Below are 18,093 nucleotides of genomic sequence, written 5' to 3'. Positions count from 1 at the left end.
CTCCTGTCTTGAAATATATTAAGAACATACCTTTAGTCCCAGCTACTCGGGAGGCTGAGGCAGGAGAATCGCTTGAACTCAGGAGACAGAGGATGCAGTGAGCCGAGATTGCACCACTGTACTCCAGCCTGGGCGACAGAGCAAGACTCCGTCTGCAAAAGAAAAAAGATGTCTTCTAAGATGTTGATCTCATGCCTATGACTTAGGGAGGAGACAAAGTGAGACTCGGTATGTGAGGCTGAGACCTCAGTCACAGTGCAACACCTTCAAGCTCAGCAGAAGCTCCCTAGGACATAAATGCCAGGTTGAATTCAAGATAGCTTTTAAAATCATTGCTTTTTAAAAAAAAATAAAGTTGAATTCCTTATATTAACATGATATTAACTGAAGGTACTTATTTTCTATATCCCTCTTCAATATTACAATTTATAATTCGGATTCTAACCCATCAAATTCTGGGCAAGAAGATTAATTTAACCTAGAAATATTTTTGTGTATAATTTTCAGGAAAATTAAAAGTTAAGTTTAGAAAAACTTTTTAAAATAAAACTAAATGGAAGTGATGTCCCTCTTCATCTCTCCATTGGTTCATCGGTGTGGCAGTGAAGTGGTCTTGGGATCCACGGACCCTCAATGTGTGCATTGAATCCCCCTTAAGTACAGAGAACCACTCTTAGTGAAAATATGGCTGGTGTAAGGTTCAGGCTCAGTCACTTGTTCTGTACAAACCGTGTTCTAGAAAATTATTTCAAACTAACAGCCATATGAGTTGAAATGGAAGAAGATAGGAAAAAAAAATGTCACTTCACAGTGTACTTCAGCAGATGAGTCTGTGGTAACTGAGTAGATGAAAGAGTATTTTTCCACTTGCTACAACGTTCCATGATAGAGTCTGTCAGATTTTAGCCAAATGGCTTAAAATAAATCAGCAAACACACAAAGGCCTTCAGTGAGCTGGGTCTTAAGCATTTGATCAGAATAGTGTGGGCAAAGTAGGCGTTTATTTTGTGCCCCAGTAAAGGCAAAATAGCGTACTTGACGGAGGAGCTCCTTCCTGTCTGGGCTGGGTCACGCAGTCGTGTGCCTTTCGCTCAGGTCACCTGGCTCGCTCCATGGGGTGGCCTCTGGATTCTCCACTTCTGCTCCTTTGGCAGAGGAAAGGGAGGCTTTGTCAAAAAACATTTTTTTTTTCATCTCAAGTAGAATCAATATGCAAAATAGGGTGTCTTGTACGCCTTGGTGCTCAGGATAATTCCTTAAGGTTAGCCGTATTAAAAACCATTACGTATGTGTCCCTCTACAAAGTAGGTATTTTTGTTTTTTGTTTTTTATTCTTGTAAGAAAAAGAACCAGATTTGGGTCACGCGGACTTGGCGCTGCAGCACTGCTGTGGAATGTGTCTTTGGGCATAACCCGCCGGGGGACTGGCTGTCTCTTGTGGCTGAGGGCAGGCCAGGCGACACTGGGCGGCTGACCCCAGGACATCTGCTCCTGGCCACATCTGCACTTGGTGGGTGAGTCAGGGCGTCTCTCAGCACGGAGGGCAACAAGCTGAGTCACTTTGCATTGGTGACTGACCCTTTTGATGGTTAAAAAAAAGGTCCAGTTGCAAGTGAAGTGTGTGTGAGTGAATGTGGTGAGCTTTGTGAGTATCAGTCTTATCTCCAACGTCTGTTGAGTTAAGCTTGCTCCAAGAATGATGATGGCTGAAGTTTACTGTTTACTGTGAGCAAGGGACTGTTTTCATTCATGTGGAGGGGCTCGGCACACCTCATCTCACCTGCGGAATTATCCCTGTTTTATAGAAACTAAGTCACCTGGAATTCAGGTTACATTTCGATTCGTTTAAAATAATTTCCTTTTTCTACCCCGCAGAATATAGGAAGCTATCAGGTGATTCACTCTGGAATGTATTTTAGATGAAGATAGCTACTCATCTACTTTTATCCTTCCTGTTTTCAAATTTTCATTGTTTTCTGAGACTCAAATCCATAGCAGTTACCTAAAACTAGTATTTTGGATGGATTTTGCCAATGAATTAATGCACATTTAGATTGCATTTTTTTTTTTTTTTTTTTTTGAGTCGGAGTTTCGCTCTTGTTACCCAGGCTGGAGTGCAATGGTGCGATCTCGGCTCACCGCAGCCTCCGCCTCCTGGGTTCAGGCAATTCTCCTGACTCAGCCTCCTGAGTAGCTGGGATTATAGGCATGCGCCACCATGCCCAGCTAATTTTTGGCATTTTTACTAGAGAAGGGGTTTCACCTTGTTGACCAGGATGGTCTCGATCTCTCGACCTCGTGATCCACCCGCCTCGGCCTCCCAAAGTGCTGGGATTACAGGCGTGAACCACCGCTCCCGGCCTAGATTACATTTTTAAGACTGCATATAAGTGCTTGATAAGTGGTTGCATGATTGTCATTATTAAAACGTCATGGATTCATCGCTGATACCGCTGAGGAAAATGGGATTTTGTCTTTTCATGCTAACAGTGGTAAACATCTGAATGACGTGCTGGTCATTCTGAAGGCGGCTGTATGTTCCCGTCAGGAGCTGGTTGGATGGCAGCCCAGTGCAGTGGGAAGGGCGCTCACCTTGGACTTGAGAGTGGCCTTCAAGGGCAGGCTCTGCGTGACCTTCAGCAAGTCCCCTGGTCCTTCTAGGCTTCTGTTCCCTGTCTCTAAACTAGCAATGATATTTTCACCTTGCAGAGTTTTGAGAACCAAATGAAGAACGTGAAAGATTTATAAACCTTTAATCTGCATTAAAATATCAGGAATTATCAGTAACCACGTTTTTCTGGATTACAAATTGCTGTTCAGGTGCTGCCCTTTGGGTAGGCTGTTACAGTTGTTCTTATTGTCCTCTATGTAGAATGGACACAGAAGCTAGAATTTGTAGAAGCTGAAATGGAAAATGGGCCTGAGGCGTTTCCTGGTAATTAGCTGTCCTGCCTTTTTGTGGCTGGTTGCTTAGAAATGATAGTGTCACTCTGCGAAATTCCCTGGCTGGGAGGCACCCACTCACTGCAGGAGACCTCACGCTGCTTTGTGAACTGATGGGGGCTGGAGCGGCAGCACGCTCTTTTCCCTCAGCTTTGATTTGCTGTTAATTGAGCAAGCTGTAATTGTAGAGGTGAACTGAAACTGATTGTTGAATCATGGGGGATTTAAGTAATTGCCAACGTTGTAAATAAGGAGTTTTATCCTTCCTACTTTGTAAAAGACATGACGTGTCTACCGCGTGAGGATATTCTGTGCTAAGAGAAAACATGCTTGAGCATTTTAATTGAGAATCAGTTTCATGACCTTTTTTTTTTTTGAGATGGGGTTTCTCTTTTGCCCAAGCTATAGTGCAATGGCATGATCTTGGCTCACTGCAGCCTCCACCTCCTGGGTTCAAGCAATTCTCCTGCCTCAGCCTCCCAAGTAGCTGAGATTACAGGTGCTCACCGCCACACCTGGCTAATTTTTTTGTAGTTTCAGTAGAGACAAGTTTTACCATGTTGGTCAGGCTGGTTTGGAACTCCTGACTTCAGGTGATCCACTCCCCATTAGCCTCCCAAAGTGCTGAGATTACAGGCATGAGCCACTGCACCTAGCCTGTTTCGTTACTTGTAAGTGGAGATTTTTTTCTCATCCTCACAGGAATCATGAGTGGCGTAAGCATGGGACCTGTGCCGCCCAGGTGGATGCGCTCAATTCCCAGAGAAAGTACTTCGGCAGAACTCTGGAACTGTACAGGGAGCTGGACCTTAACAGGTGGGTGCGCCCTTCCTTCCCCTGGCTGCACTTCCCAGTGGGGACCTCTGCTGTCTCCCAAGCCTGACGGCTGGATCCAGGGGAGTGAGTGTAGACCATGCTGCCCTCTTCAGTGGCTTCTGCATGTGCGCTGTTCGGCTAGTGGGATCATTCCTGAGGAATGTTCTGGGCCTACCAAGCCTTTCCAGATCCTTCTACATCGTGATCACACAGAGCGGGTGCAGAGTATTGGGCCGCCTGTCAGGGCATCATCTCATCATCAGTCAGCCCTAGGGAAAACAAGGACTCAGACCAGCACATGCGTTTCTCAGCCATGATTCCGGATAAAGGATAGTGCATTAACAGGTCATTTCCTCAGAAAGACGCGCTCAGGAAGTCTGTGGGTCTTTGCTGCAGAGCTCCTGGAACTAGCAGGCAGGAAAGAGATGGGGGCCAGGGTTCTTTAAGCCCCAGAAATGACCCAAACCTACCTGAATTGTCCCTGCCTACCCTCACCTCATTTCTGGAGAAGGGGAATATGTTGTCACTACTCCAGCCAGTAAACTTGTACAACAAAGTGCTTGCTGAGGGCCACGGCCCAGCTCACTCACTGTCCGAATCTGGCCGCTGCAAAGCCGGGCCATGCCCTTACCTCTCCACCTGGGTGTCGTGGGGTGTCAGTGCCTTAGCTGCTCTCACTGGCCTTCATCATGAGAGGTCACAATAAACCAGTGAAGTCATTGTCAGAAATGCGACAGGCGATTGCACAGCCGCTCTGTTGCTGTTTGCAATTTACACAGCTTGTTTTAGAGCAATTCTCCTTCAAATCAGGATAATACCAGGAGCCTTTGCTAATCAGCTGTATTTCAGGTTTCTGAATCACATCTGTTTAAAAGATGAATAAACCTCCATTGCTTCTCTAGACATGTGCTTTGCCTCCTCAGCACAGAAAAGTACCTCACACAGATGGTCTCCTGTGTCATCTGATCGAGCGTGGTCTAACAGCTGTGACTTGGGTGGGATACAGCTCAGGAGCTGATGGAAGAGGGGCTTGGCACGGTTAGCACGGACCAAGATTACATCAGAATACCCTGTGAATAAGCGTTTAAAATCACCTGCTCCCAGAGCTCGTGGCTTTAGGTGTGCCTTTTGATCCTTGTTCTGACACTAACTAGTTGTGTGATTTGTGTGTCTCACCTCTAGATCTTATTTTCATGCCGTAAAATAATTGGATAGGTTGCCCTCAATCCTGAAGTCTCTTCTAGCTCTTAAAATCTGCACTACCAAGTACATACACTAAGACAGTTACAGGACGTGTTAGATTACACCGGGATTTGTATATAGTTTGTGTATCTAATTTTGTGGGTAACACCCCCATGGGCACTGAGGAAGGAGAACTGTCCAGACCCTAGGCACTGTTGTGAACTGAACGCGAGCCCGGGAATCTCGTCCAGCGAGAGGGTCCCAAACCTGGAAGAGAGCGTGTGCGGAGAGAAAGGAGAAAGCAAAGAGCGGGGTCTGGAGGACTGGATTAGGCTATGCCCAAGCAGCAGTTTTATTTGTGCAGTAGGTTCCATTATATAGTTCTCTACTTAATGTTGTTCACGTCAGATCAAAGCATTTCTCAAATAACAAACAGAAAACAATTCTGGGGAACTAGTAAAAGGAACAGCACAAGGTAAGTAAGTTACGCCCAGTAAATACTTAACAATTGTAAATACTGAAGTTAATATTTTACAACTAATGTAGCAAGGATCCAAAAATGAACACAATGAAGCAATAAACCATAAGGAACCGAAAGTGGACACAATGCCTCCCAAGTCCTCATATCCATAAATTAATGTCTGTTAATTATTTTGAATAGCATAATCCCTCTCTAGGCACAATTAGTGACTGGGGAATATCTTATAGTGTTATTACTCAGCTGTTTCCTTTATATAATCCTTTATATATAATCATATATTCGTTTATAGAATTAGTACCTGAAGTGTATCTTACTGCTTACATATGCCTAGTTTATATAATCATACTTAATACTTATATCTACTTAGTTCTATATAATCTTTCTATATAATCATAGGGGTATTGTAGTCGGAGCTGTACTAACACATTTGGTGCAGATTTATGGAATCCTTCCATGTAGTAGTTTGTAGTAGGAGGAATGCCTAGAGCAGTCACAGAACAGAAGCAGCACATGGGAAAACAGCCAGACCAGGACGAGAACCAAAGACCCAGGCGGTGGCGTCCCTGCCTGAAAGGGCATACCCTGTATGGCAGGCGTGGGGCAAGAGCCTCTCCTCCTGATAAAGGAGCTGTAGTACCTGCATCCAGTTTCTGTGGAAAGTTGGCCTCAGGCCTGAGATCCTGGAAGTAACCGAGGGAGAAGAACCCTCTGGTGTGACCAGTCACGGTGGCCGTGCACCCTGTCAGTCTTTTCTCGCTTCTGTGCTAGCTCAAATCATCTTCCCATAAATATCTTAAGAGAAGAGCACAAGTCTGTCAGCTCCCACTGCACTGGCTTACAGTATCCTTCTATTAGAAATCCTTTGAAGTCTCCAGCCCCCAGATAAGAAGTGTTGCGCACGACACCTGTTGCACACAGCCCACCTCCTTGCCTCAGTGACCTAATGGGGGTGGACCCCTTTTCTGCGCATGGCACGACTGACCCCCTACTGCACATGGCCGACCTCTCTGCCCAGGAGGCATAATGGGGTGGCCCCCTCGCTTGTGACTCACATGATTGTGTATGTCCTATCACTAAGGCTGTAGATGATGACCTCACTCACGACCCTTCCCCCTGCTTGTACCTAATAAATACAGACGCTTACTGCGTATTCAGGGCCTCGCTGATCTCTGCTCACAGGTGGCGTGACCCCCCGAGTCCATATGCTCTTTACCAGTTCTTCAGTGTCCTGTCTCTTTAATTCTCGGATCCTGCACCTCAGCACAGCATAAGGGACACCCCATGATGCTGTGGGCCCAACAGCCCTACATAATTTCATCTAAATGATTGAATCTTAGGTTTTTCATAAAAGGAGGATTGCTTTCTTGCAGTAAGAGCAATATTTTAGGAAACATTTTCTCACCCCAAAAATGTAGCTAATTAGCAGTTCAAAAGTCATTATGGGCTGGGTGCAGTGGCTCACACTGTAAATCCAGCACTTTGGGAGGCCAAGCAAAAAGAAAAGTATAATTAATTTCAAAATATTTCATTAAACTCAGCATATCAAAAATATGATTATTGAAACTTAGGATAAATACTTTGAAAAATTGAGATAGTGTAGCTTCTTTTTTGCTGCAAAGTCTGAAACCTGTTATTCATACAGCACTGACAGCTAGGGCAGCTGAGGCCCTGTGGGTTCGGGCCGTGTCCGGGGCTGAAGGGCCCGGCTGACATCTCGGTCCTTGTTTCAGGAACTCTGTGGCCAAGACAGTCTGATGACAAGTTAGTGCCAACAGAGGCTGCCCAAGCCTTTGTGTCCACTCTGTGTGATCATGATCTAGCATTTTCTACCAAGGCTTGATGGGGAATTAGAATATTCTTCTGGAATGATTCCGAATTTTTGTCATGTACCTTCATAATTTAGTGAGCAAATTCTGTATATGGTAGGTTGGTAGGATTCTCTATAGCAGTGCTTTAGGACGTGAAAGCTATAGGGACTTAACATACAGTTATGTGTTGCTTAGCGATGGGGTATAAGACTGTCATTATCTGAACATCTTGGAGTGTATGCCCTTAGCTGATACGCCCGTGACACACCTGTGCTTTGTGGTATAGCCACACAGGTGTGGTGTGTAACTGTACTGAATGCTGTAGGCACCTGTGTGTAACACGATGGTAAGGATTTGTGCATCTAAACGTATCTCCACATAGAAAAGGCACAGCAGAAATATGGTCACGGGGGACCGTCCTCGTACGTGCAGCCCTTCACTGACTGTCATAATGTGGCACACGACTGTGTTTAACATTTGACCAAATGCAGTTTTCCAGGATAAGCCTGGAATCCAATTTCAATTGCTAACTATATTTCAAGAGGGGTGGCAGACAGGTGGTGCTCTGCGTGCCAGTTCCATTTGGTGGTGGCCCCTGCACCCCCACGCTTAGGAGGATTCAGGAACTGGAAAGGGTGCCTGGAGCAGTCAGTGTGTGTGCTAAGGGGAGGGGAAGGCAGGGGCTAGGAACCATTCATTTGCTGCCTATGTTAACACATTTGTTGCATAAAGTAGTAGATAAAAAAACACTTCCCTTTAAGAGTGTCTTAATTTTTACTGTGAAATGTGATATCTGAAAGGAACAAGAAAGGAAAATGGACCTTCATTATACAGCTAACTTTTTTTAATTTAAATTTTAGTGTGCTCCTAAAACTGGGGATAAAACCATCCGTCAATTACTACCAAGTAAGTCTCGCCTTTCTTCCTGTGTGTGTCTCCCAGGGAACTCCAGCAGGGCCATTTCAGCCCATGAGCCAGCTGGGCTGCAGAGTGACCCAGTGCAAACCCCATTCGTGTTTAACTTTTATAATTAAACAGATTTTATTTGCATTTTATTTTCTGTGCATGTTGAGTAGGAGCTAAAGGCTTCCTAGACCAGTGACTCTGAAGCACAGATTCGCGGCCTCTTTTGTGATGAGCGTGTGCTCCAGGGTCTGTCTGGCAAGGCGGCTGAAATCTGCAGTTTGAAGGGTCACATTCATTTTTATAACAGTCTTAAGTTTGTTTGTGGTTTGTTTTCATGATAAAATTGTGATTTGTTTTATGATAAAACTATAGACATTTGAGCGTGACAACATGTTATTAGCTGGTAAGCATATACAAAAGGTTGCTTTTGGCCAGGCGTGGTGACTCACGCCTGTGAATCCCAGGACCCTGGGAGGCTAAGGCTGGAGGATTGCTTGAGGCTAGAAATTTAAGAACAGCCTGGTCAACAGAATGAAATCTCTACCAAGAAGTAAAAGTAGCTGAGCCTGATAGTCTGTGTCTGTGGTCTCAGTTATTCAGGAGGCTGAGGTCAGAGGATTGCTTGAGCCCAGGAACGTGAGTGCCCCACTGCACTCCAGCCTGGGTGACAGCCAGATTGCCAGATTACATCTCTTAAAAAAAAAAAAAAAGATAGTTGTTTTCAAGTCATGGTTGCCTGTTTTGGAAACAAGGGTGTACTCCTTTCTTACCCAGGGACGCTGGTGCCACCCGGTGTAGCTGCAGCAGAGGCTGATGCTACAGCCACAAAGCCCGGGGCGTTTACTATCTGGACCTTTCGGAAAATGTGTGCAGACCCTCGCCTTACAGAAATGTGTCAGATTCTTCAAGATAGTTTTCATGTTTATCACAGGTGGTGGATTTGGAAAAAGGTTGGAAGTCACTGACTCCAGCAGTTCTGGGTGATGGTTGGATGTTGAACAGTTATTGTGGTTATCTGGACAGTTTGTGAAATACATCGGCGTCGGTGTCTTTGCTCTCAGTGGCATCTGCTCGCCTGTGCAGCCGCTTTGCCAGGGTCGGGGGAGCAGTGGACTTGAGGAAGGAGCCTGTCAGCCCTTTCCAGAACCATCCCCCTCACAACCCCAGGAGGCCATGAGCCGAGCGCTTGCGGGGCTCTCACCGTCCTCGCCTGGACTCCTGTGCGGATTGCTGAGTGTGCCCTGATCTCGGCGTTCAGGGACTGATTGCAGTGGCGCTCAGAGCCACGGCGGCCGCCTATTTGCCGGGCTGCTTCCATGTGCTAATGGCGCTTGGTTAGTGGATACTCAGAGTGCTGTCCCTTGAAGGCAGTTTGATTTATCGTCAGGAGAGACTTTCTGCTTTTGCGTGCAGCATCCAGCCACTTGTCTACTCAGCTGTTTTCCGGGAAAATCAGGGCTGCGGGAGCGCCCAGGAGAGCTGCCGACCCAGACGTCTCCTGGGAAATACGCTGCTGAGATGGCGACCTGCAGCCTGCCCAGGCCCTGGCAGGGTTGGCTCAGTAGAGCGGAGCTGGGACTGGGAGATGGGGGAGAGTTGCCTCTTGAGGGGGCTCAGAGGCAGAACAGGAGGGCTGGGAAGGGGCGGGTGCGAGCCGTAGGCATGAGGACCTCATCCTCCAGCAGCGCTGAGCTCTGAGCAGGCTGGGGTCTTTGCCTGTTGCTGTGGTTGCCTGGTGCTGGGGAGAGAGAGGGACAGAGCCTCTCCAAGCAGGCCACATGGTTGAGGAATCTGGGCCTATGGCCATGCAGCTGGAGAGGAAGGGACAGTGTGGGGAGCGTGGATTTGGCTGTTTGGGACAAGGGGGTGGGAGAGACAGGTCCTGCCTGGAGCCGCCATAGGAGTGACATTTGCTGGGGTCAGCAACTTGGCAAGAGGAGGGTGATGCAGACCCTGTCGGGACAGCTCTCTGCGAAGTCCAGGAAGAGAGGTATGGATGGGAGGGAAGCTGTGGGTGGAAAAGAAGGCTTCCAATTTAATGGAAGGCAGTGAAACCATGGGAAAGAGGAGGAGGAGGCTTCAGAGGTGGGGCAGGAATGGCAGCCAGCCGCAGGGCGTCAGGGGAGCAGGCACTCAGGAGGCCCACGGAATAGCTTCCTGGAAGCAGTGGGCAATCTGGGCAGGCAGGCAAGGGGTGAAAGGCTCCTGCTGGAGCAACCCCAGCTCAGTGCCCCCCAAAGCCAGAGCAGGAGGCTGAGAGGATGCAGGTACCCTCCTAGGTTTGACGCAGAGGCTGGAGGCAGAAGCAGCAGAGGAGCACTCCCTCAGTAGAGTGGGGAGGAGCCCTCGTCCGTGAGGAGGTTGCGGCACAGAGGTCTAGGTTTGCAGTTCAGGACCAGGAGGTGAGGGGTCCCAGGGTCTGTCTTCTGTAAAAGAGAATGTGTTCACCACGGGGAGGAGGCCAGGAGAGAGAGAGCCTTGAGAGTGAGGGCAAGAAAGCTTTGTGGGCCATGAAAGGCGGGTAGGGTCGGTGGTTGAGGGTGGCTGTGGCAGGTGAAGTTTCACGTGAGACAGCCCTGGAAGGAGTGGGTGGGGCCCTTAGAGACCCTGGGAGGAGGCGAGCTCTGCCCTCCAGAGAAACAGGAGCAGAGAGAAAACAGCCGCATGAGAAGCCTGTGGTCTGGGATGACGCCCAGGCTGCCAGCATCCCCTGCTTCGCTGGTGGGGGGTGGGGGGCTTCATTCTCACACCTGCGATGGCTCTGTCTGTGCCAGCCAGGGGAGAGTAGGACACCGCGACTGCTGCACTCGGGTTAGCCCAGAACTCTCAGGTTTTTTCTGTTGAAGTTTAATTTCTAACGCACTTTCATTTAATATCAGGTTGCAGATTTTAAAGATGCCCTTGCCAGAGTGTACAGAGTGATACCCAAGATCCACTGCCTTCCGCCAAGCCAGGTTAGGCAGTTACGCTTTCTCTTCCTTTCTTTCTCAAGAAGAAAAGTTCTCCTTTCCCGACTGCCTTGTCTTCGCCATGCAGTTCTCAGGGGCAGACTTGTATTTGTACATTTGTGTCTGTATATGTGTGCACGTGCTGTGTGTGTTCATGTGCAGTGTGTGTGGGCATGTGTGTGTGTGTACAGGGCCTGTGCATCTGTGTTCATGTACTGTGTGTGTGTGTACATGGGTCTATGCATCTGTGTGCATGTGCAGTGTGTGTGGGCATGTGTCTATATACATGGCCTGTGCATCTGTGTGCATGTGCAGTGTGTATGGGCCTGTGTGTGTCTACAGGGCCTATGTATCTGTGTGCATGTGTAGTGCGTGTGGGCGTGTGTGAATGTGTACATGGCCTCTGCATCGGTGTGCATGTGCAGTGTGTGTGGGCGTGTGTGTGTACATGGGCCTGTGCATCTGTGTTCATGTACAGTATGTGTGTGTGTACATGGGTCTATGCATCTGTGTGCATGTGCAGTGTGGACGTGTGTGTGTACATGGTGTGTGCATGTGCAGTGGGTGTGTGTGTGTACATGGGCCTGTGCATCTGTGTTCATGTGCATTGTGTGTGAACGTGTATGTGTACATGGGCCTGTGCATCTGTGTTCATGTGCAGTGAGTGTGTACAGGGCCTATGCATCTGTGTGCATGTGCAGTGTGTGTTGGTGTGTTTGTGTACATGGGCTGCATATCTGTGTTCATGTGCAGTGTGTGTAGGCGTGTGTGTGTGTACAGGGCCTATATGTCTGTGTTCATGTGCAGTGCGTGTGGGCATGTGTGTGTACAGGGCCTGTGCATCTGTGTGCATGTACAGTGTGTGTGGGCATGTGTGTACATGGGCCTGTGCATCTGTGTGCATGTGCAGTGTGTGTACATGGCCTTTGCATCTGTGTGCATGTGCAGTGTGTGTGGACGTGTGTATGTGTGTACATGGGCCTGTGCATGGGCAGTGTGTGTGTGTGTACATAGGTGTGTGAGTGTGTACATGGGCCTGTGCATATGTGTGCATGTGTGTGTGTACATGGGCCTGTGTATCTGTGTGCATGTGCAGTGTGTGTGTGTACATGGCCTGTGTATCTGTGTGCATGTGCAGTGTGTGTGTGTACGTGGCCTGTGCATCTGTGTGCATGTGTGGTGTTTGTCAGCATGTGTGTGTACATGGCCTGTGCATCTGCGTGCATGTGCAGTGCGTGTGGGTGTGGGTGTACATGGTCCTGTGTGCATGTGCAGTGTATGTGGACGTGTGTACATGGCCTATGCATCTGTGTGTGTGTGGGTGTGTGTGTGTATACATGGGCCTGTGCATCTGTGAGCATGTGCAGTGTGTGTGTGTACATGGCCTGTGTATCTGTGTGCATGTGCAGTGTGTGTGTGTACGTGGCCTGTGCATCTGTGTGCATGTGTGGTGTTTGTCAGCATGTGTGTGTACATGGCCTGTGCATCTGCGTGCATGTGCAGTGCGTGTGGGTGTGGGTGTACATGGTCCTGTGTGCATGTGCAGTGTATGTGGACGTGTGTACATGGCCTATGCATCTGTGTGTGTGTGGGTGTGTGTGTGTATACATGGGCCTGTGCATCTGTGAGCATGTGCAGTGTGTGTGTAAATGGCCTGTGCAGGTGTGTGCATGTGCAGTGCGTGTGGGTGTGTACATGGGCTGTGCATCTGTGTGCATGTGCAATGAGTGTGGGCGTGTGTGTACATGGCCTGTACATCTGTGTGCATGTGCAGTGTGTGTGGTTGTATGTGGCCTGTGGATCTGTGTGCATGTGCAGTGTGTGTGGGTGTGAGTGCGTATGTGATCTGTGCATCTGTGTGCATGTGCAGTGTGTGTGGGCGTGTGTGTGTGTACATGGCCTGTGCATCTTTGTGCATGTGCAGTTTGTGTGGGTGTGAGTGTGTATGTGGTCTGTGCATCTGTGTGCATGTAGAGTGTGTGGGCATATGTGTGTCTGTACATGGCCTGTGCATCTGTGTGCATGTGCAGTGTGTGTGTCTGTACATGGCCTGTGCATCTGTGTGCATGTGCAGTGTGTGTGTGTGTACATGGCCTGTGCATCTGTGTGCATGTGTAGTGTATGTAGGCGTGTGTGTGTACATGGGCTGTGCATCTGTGTGCATGTGCAGTGTGTCGGGGTGTGTGTGTGTACATGGCCTGTCCATCTCTATGCATGTGCATGTGAACATGTACATGTGGGTATGTGCTGTGTGTGTGATGTGTGGTTGTATGGGCCTGCTCTGTATGTGTACACAGGCCTGTGTGTCTGTGCATATGGGTTGTGGGCACACATGTGTCTATGTGAGCAGGCATGGTTCCTTGACACCATGCTAGGACAGGGTTTGTCTTCTTGCTCATCTTTATCAAGAGTGTGCCTGTTCTTTTAGCAATAGGGTACTGTTGCCTTTTTGGCCTATAAAACCCATTTCTTCTCCTCATATCTTGATAGGTATGTTGTGTGCTGTTGTATCTTGTGTGTCTTTGTAGATGTGGAAATTGCTTATTAATTTTCTCTAAGATAAAAGCAGAGGCTTTTCCACAGGGCTGCCAGGCTGGCCTCTGGTGGTGACCAGGAGCCCCAAGCCCCAAGCCCAGCTCCACTGCCCACAAGCACGTCACCTGGAGCTGCCTGCTCCAATTTAGCGTGCACCAACCTCCTGCTAAATGAAGGGGTCTGTTCTTCCAACCTGGAACCTGAGCTGTGGAGCCTCTGCTTTTGTTATCTTCAAGTTCTAAAAGTTCACGATCATAATACCTTGATGATAACCCAAGATCTGAATTCTAAAGTGTCTTTCATTGTTTATTCTTAGGATGAGGAAGTACAGACAATTGGTCAGATAGAACTGTGCCTCACTAAGCAAGACCAGAAACTGCGGAACTGCACTGAACCGGGGCAGGAGCCGCCCCACAAGAAGGAAGTCTGGCTGGCGGGTGGGGGCACCGAGAGCCGGGGTCTGCGGGTCTGTGAAGATGGCCCAGTCTTTTATCCCCCACCTAAAAAGGCCAAGCATTGATGCCCATGTTTGGGAACTTTTCTGTGTTTTAAAAAGCAAGAAAAATTCACAAACTGCAGCTTTCTATAAAACGACTCCAAAGTGAAGTCTCATGTTTGCTTTTGAACGGCAAGCCTTTGCGTTTGCTCTGCTGTTTTCCTTCCATGCCTGTGAACTGGGTCTTGTCCATGTAGAGATGGCGTGCGTGTGAAGTTCACGGGAGAAAGAAGCTCTCCCACGCCTGAGTGGCTGCTTTGTGCTTGGGATAATAAAGCTCACAGATTGTTTTTTTCTTCTCCATTAAGCTCTTCAGTGCCCTGGTAGATCAGGCAGGCATGCTTGGAGTTTGGGCAGATGGCACCGATTCAGGGGACCCTCTTGCTCGGAGCTTGTTTTCCCCTCGGAGCTTGTTGCCTTCTTGGTGTGGGGACCCTTTTGGGACAAAGAGCTCTACACATGGCAGGAGCCAATGCCTGGTGGGCCTGGGGGGTGTTCCTAGTGCAGAGTGTGCCTGTTACAGGTGGCCAGAGCCCCAGGACGTCATTCCCTGGCCAGTTGCTCCCTTGTTGGAGGCCTGGTGTGGTCAGAGGCATGTCCTGGAATGGTGACTGCCACTCCTGCCCGAGGAGATTTGGGTACACTCACAGCAGCCAGCCCCTGTCTCCATCAAGCAGTCTCTTCTGGGTTACTGGAAGGTTAGTTTCTGTCAGGCCTCGCTTCCTTCTTATCTGAGGGTACCAGATCCGTGCACTGGTAAGTATTTAGAAGTGTAAATGGAGTCCCCAGTGACGTGCCAGGCCTACATCGTGTGTTCCAGAACTGGGAGGCACCCTTTCCTTCTAGACACGTGATGACGTGGCTCTCGTGTCAGGCAGACTGCTGCACCCACGGTCTCAGCCTGCTGTGCAGGGATTTCGCTCGTGGACTGAGGCATCAGGGTTGTGCAGGGCGGTGCTTTCCGTGTGTTGTTAAGACCACCTGTTGGCATTGTCTTCTCCGAGTCTCCTGGCCTCTGTTCTCTTTAAATCCTTTTCTCACTGGGCACGGTGGCTCACGCCTGTAATCCCAGCACTTTGGGAGGCCGAGGCGGGTGGTTCACAAGGTCAAGAGATCGAGACCATCCTGGTCAACATGGTGAAACCCCGTCTCTACTAAAAATACAAAAAATTAGCTGGGCATGGTGGTGTGTGCCTGTAATCCCAGCTACTCAGGAGGCTGAGGCAGGAGAATTGCCTGGACCCAGGAGGCGGAGGTTGCGGTGAGCCGAGATCACATCATTGCACTCCAGCCTGGGTAAGAAGAGCGAAACTCCATCTCAAAAAAAAAAAAAAATCCTTTTCTCTGTTTGTCCTAATCACGTTAACATCCTGTTTATTTAATATTCTCTTTATGTCTTATTCAACACGCATTTGAAGTCGAACTTACTGTGCGGCAGGCATCGTGTTCAACACGTGGAATATTTAATCCTCAGAATAACCGTGTTGTCAACATAATTTACAAAAAAGAAATTAACAGCTGTATCAGTGCCTGTGAGTGGCTTTACTTGCCCTTTTAAAGAAGAGATTTTCAAATTGGCTCAAACCAAAACCTCGCTTCATAGTGTCTGCCAGACAACCTGAAATGCAGAATGTTCAGAGACAAAGGTTCACCAGGCGGACAGGACAGGGGAAGCAGGTGTCGCAGCCCTGATCCCAGACTCAGTGGCCTCTGCCTCCCCCGCAAGCATGAGAGGAGACACAGGAAGGCCTTCGGCCCCTCAGGAACCAGCTCGGGGAGCAGCTGGCCAGGCCTGACAGCTCCTTCAGACAGACTGAGACCATCAGAGATTTGATGGAAGCTGTCCCTTTATTTTGTCTGTTCTGTAGTAGAGGGAGGCGCTCAGCCCTCTTCTGTAGCTGTGGGGAAGGCCAGTGGAGCCTGAGGGTCCAGGGTCCCCGTGCTCTCATTGTCCCTCCGCCCTTCTCTGAACTCTCTCTGTCAGCTAGGCAGGGCAGGACTGGTGGTTTGTGTTTGGATGCCTGGGAAAGGGTCCAGGTTTGATTTGCCCCTGGCAAGGCATGATTTCCTGCGTTTGCTCCCTGTGCTCAGGCAGTGCGTGTACTTCAGGGTCTGGGCCCTTAAGCCTCATGCTCTTTAAAAGATGGCAATTCTTTTTTTTTTTTTTTTTTTTTTTTTTTTTTTGAGTCACTTTGCAAACCCAGGGCTCAAGGCTAGGGTTTTATCTTCATCATTCCCAGATGAGCTGGTGGATTTGAACAGACTTCCTATTCAAATTGCATTGATTCTATAGCCTTGGGGGATCAAGGAAAGCAGCCTCTCAGAGGCTGTCTTCAGTCAGCTGCCTTTGTGGTTTTTAAACAAGCCCTTCTTGTTTTTTAAGTAGCATGTATTTATTATATGAATCTGAGCATTTGAGAGCGGACTGGGTCGCTAACAGGCACATCCTGGTGGGAGGAGTGGGCTGTGGAGTAAAACGTGGAACGCTCAGTGCTGGTTCCCTGCCATTGTCACCTCTGCTAAGTGGAAGAAAGCACTCATGGCACAGTGCTAATGCTTGGATCCCTCAATATTTCTATTTTGGCCTAGAGCTCATTAGCATAAGCGTTTGATAACCTGCATCAGGTCACGCAGTACAAGGCACTCATGAGCCTCGGGAGACAGGAGAAGGGGAAGAGTCAGCGTTCAGGGTTCAGTGGTGGAGATCAGGTCCAAGCACGTGTTTTTACATCATTAAACAAGGAGGTCATGCGCATTTTCCAGATTCAACTCGGGAAGATGCAACTCTGACCACGTGGTTCTCACTGTAACACTCGGCAGAGGTGGTAGAGAAAGGCCTCCCACGTGAGTGGGGTCTGAGGCTGGTATGTGTGGAAGGAGGAGCAGGCCGGGCTCTGGGATCAGAGCTGGGGGTACGAGTGTCTCCTATGGCGACAGAGGAGCAGGCACATCTCAGGATGCAGAACAGCCAGGAGGGGCAGCTGGCCCGGGTCTCGGCCAGGACAGGCCTCTGCCTGGAGCGTCTCTGCAGCATCGTGGAAAAGAGGACCCTGGAACAAGGCCACAGGGATGAGAGGAACTTACGGTGGAAAGACACCGTAGATAAAATTGAGAAAAGAAAACGAAGTGCCCGTGAAACTCCTCCAGATCAGCCTCTTAGTGGTGCTGTTGCTGTGCCTGAGTGCATTTCTCTTGCCCAGGAGGGGGCAATGGTTTGTCACTAGAAAGCACTGCCTCCCTCCAAGCTACTATTGCAAGATTATTTTGTGTTTGAATTACTAACACTAGCAATTTTATCATATTCAGAACTAGGAATCTAGTTCTAAGAACTAAGTACTTTTTTTTTTTTGAGACAGAGTCTCACTCTGTTGCCCAGGGTGGAGTGCAGTGGTGTGATCTCGGCTCACTGCAACCTCTGCCTCCTGGGTTCAAGTGATTCTCTTGCCTCAGCCTCCTGAGTAGCTGAGACTACAGGCACACGCCACCACACATGACTAATTTTTGTATTTTGAGGAGAGACGGGGTTTCACTGTGTTGGTCAGGCTGGTCTAGAACTCCTGACCTCGGGTGCTCTGCCAGCCTCCCAGAGTACTAGGATTACAGGCGTGAGCCACCATGCCCGGCCTAGGTATCTTATCTTTCCATTGAAACTTTCGCCTCTGTCTCAGCAAATGACATCACCATCCACTTCTTCCAGGTAGAAACCTCAAAGTGAACTCCAAAACTTTTTTTTCAGTTTTGCCTAAATTATGAAAGTATTCTTTTTCTTTTTTTTTTTTTGAGACGGAGTTTCACTCTTGTTACCCAGGCTGGAGTGCAATGGCGCGATCTCGGCTCACCGCAACCTCCGCCTCCTGGGTTCAGGCAATTCTCCTGCCTCAGCCTCCTGAGCAGCTGGGATTACAGGCACGCGCCACCATGCCCAGCTAATTTTTTGTATTTTTAATAGAGACGGGGTTTCACCATGTCGACCAGGAT

General features: G+C 48.7%; 1 protein-coding gene across 2 annotated transcripts in view; it reads left to right on the top strand.

Moving 5' to 3' along the window:
* Positions 1 to 14,416, top strand: part of RNASET2 (ribonuclease T2) — a 30,739-nt gene extending 16,323 nt beyond the window's left edge. For both annotated transcript variants that reach the window (XM_035297140.2, XM_002747181.6), the window contains 4 exons: positions 3,646 to 3,759; positions 8,091 to 8,136; positions 11,016 to 11,090; positions 13,936 to 14,416. In XM_035297140.2, the coding sequence (XP_035153031.1) occupies positions 3,646 to 3,759; positions 8,091 to 8,136; positions 11,016 to 11,090; positions 13,936 to 14,139 (439 nt within the window). In that variant the 3' untranslated portion in view covers positions 14,140 to 14,416. The remainder of the gene's footprint in view (positions 1 to 3,645; positions 3,760 to 8,090; positions 8,137 to 11,015; positions 11,091 to 13,935) is intronic.
* The last annotated feature ends 3,677 nt before the right edge of the window (positions 14,417 to 18,093 follow it).

The sequence above is a fragment of the Callithrix jacchus genome, chromosome 4 (assembly GCF_049354715.1).
Source record: "Callithrix jacchus isolate 240 chromosome 4, calJac240_pri, whole genome shotgun sequence".
Classification (NCBI taxonomy): Eukaryota; Metazoa; Chordata; class Mammalia; order Primates; family Cebidae; genus Callithrix; species Callithrix jacchus.
Note: the sequence above shows the minus strand (reverse complement) of the source record. Positions and strands in the feature narration are given on the sequence as shown.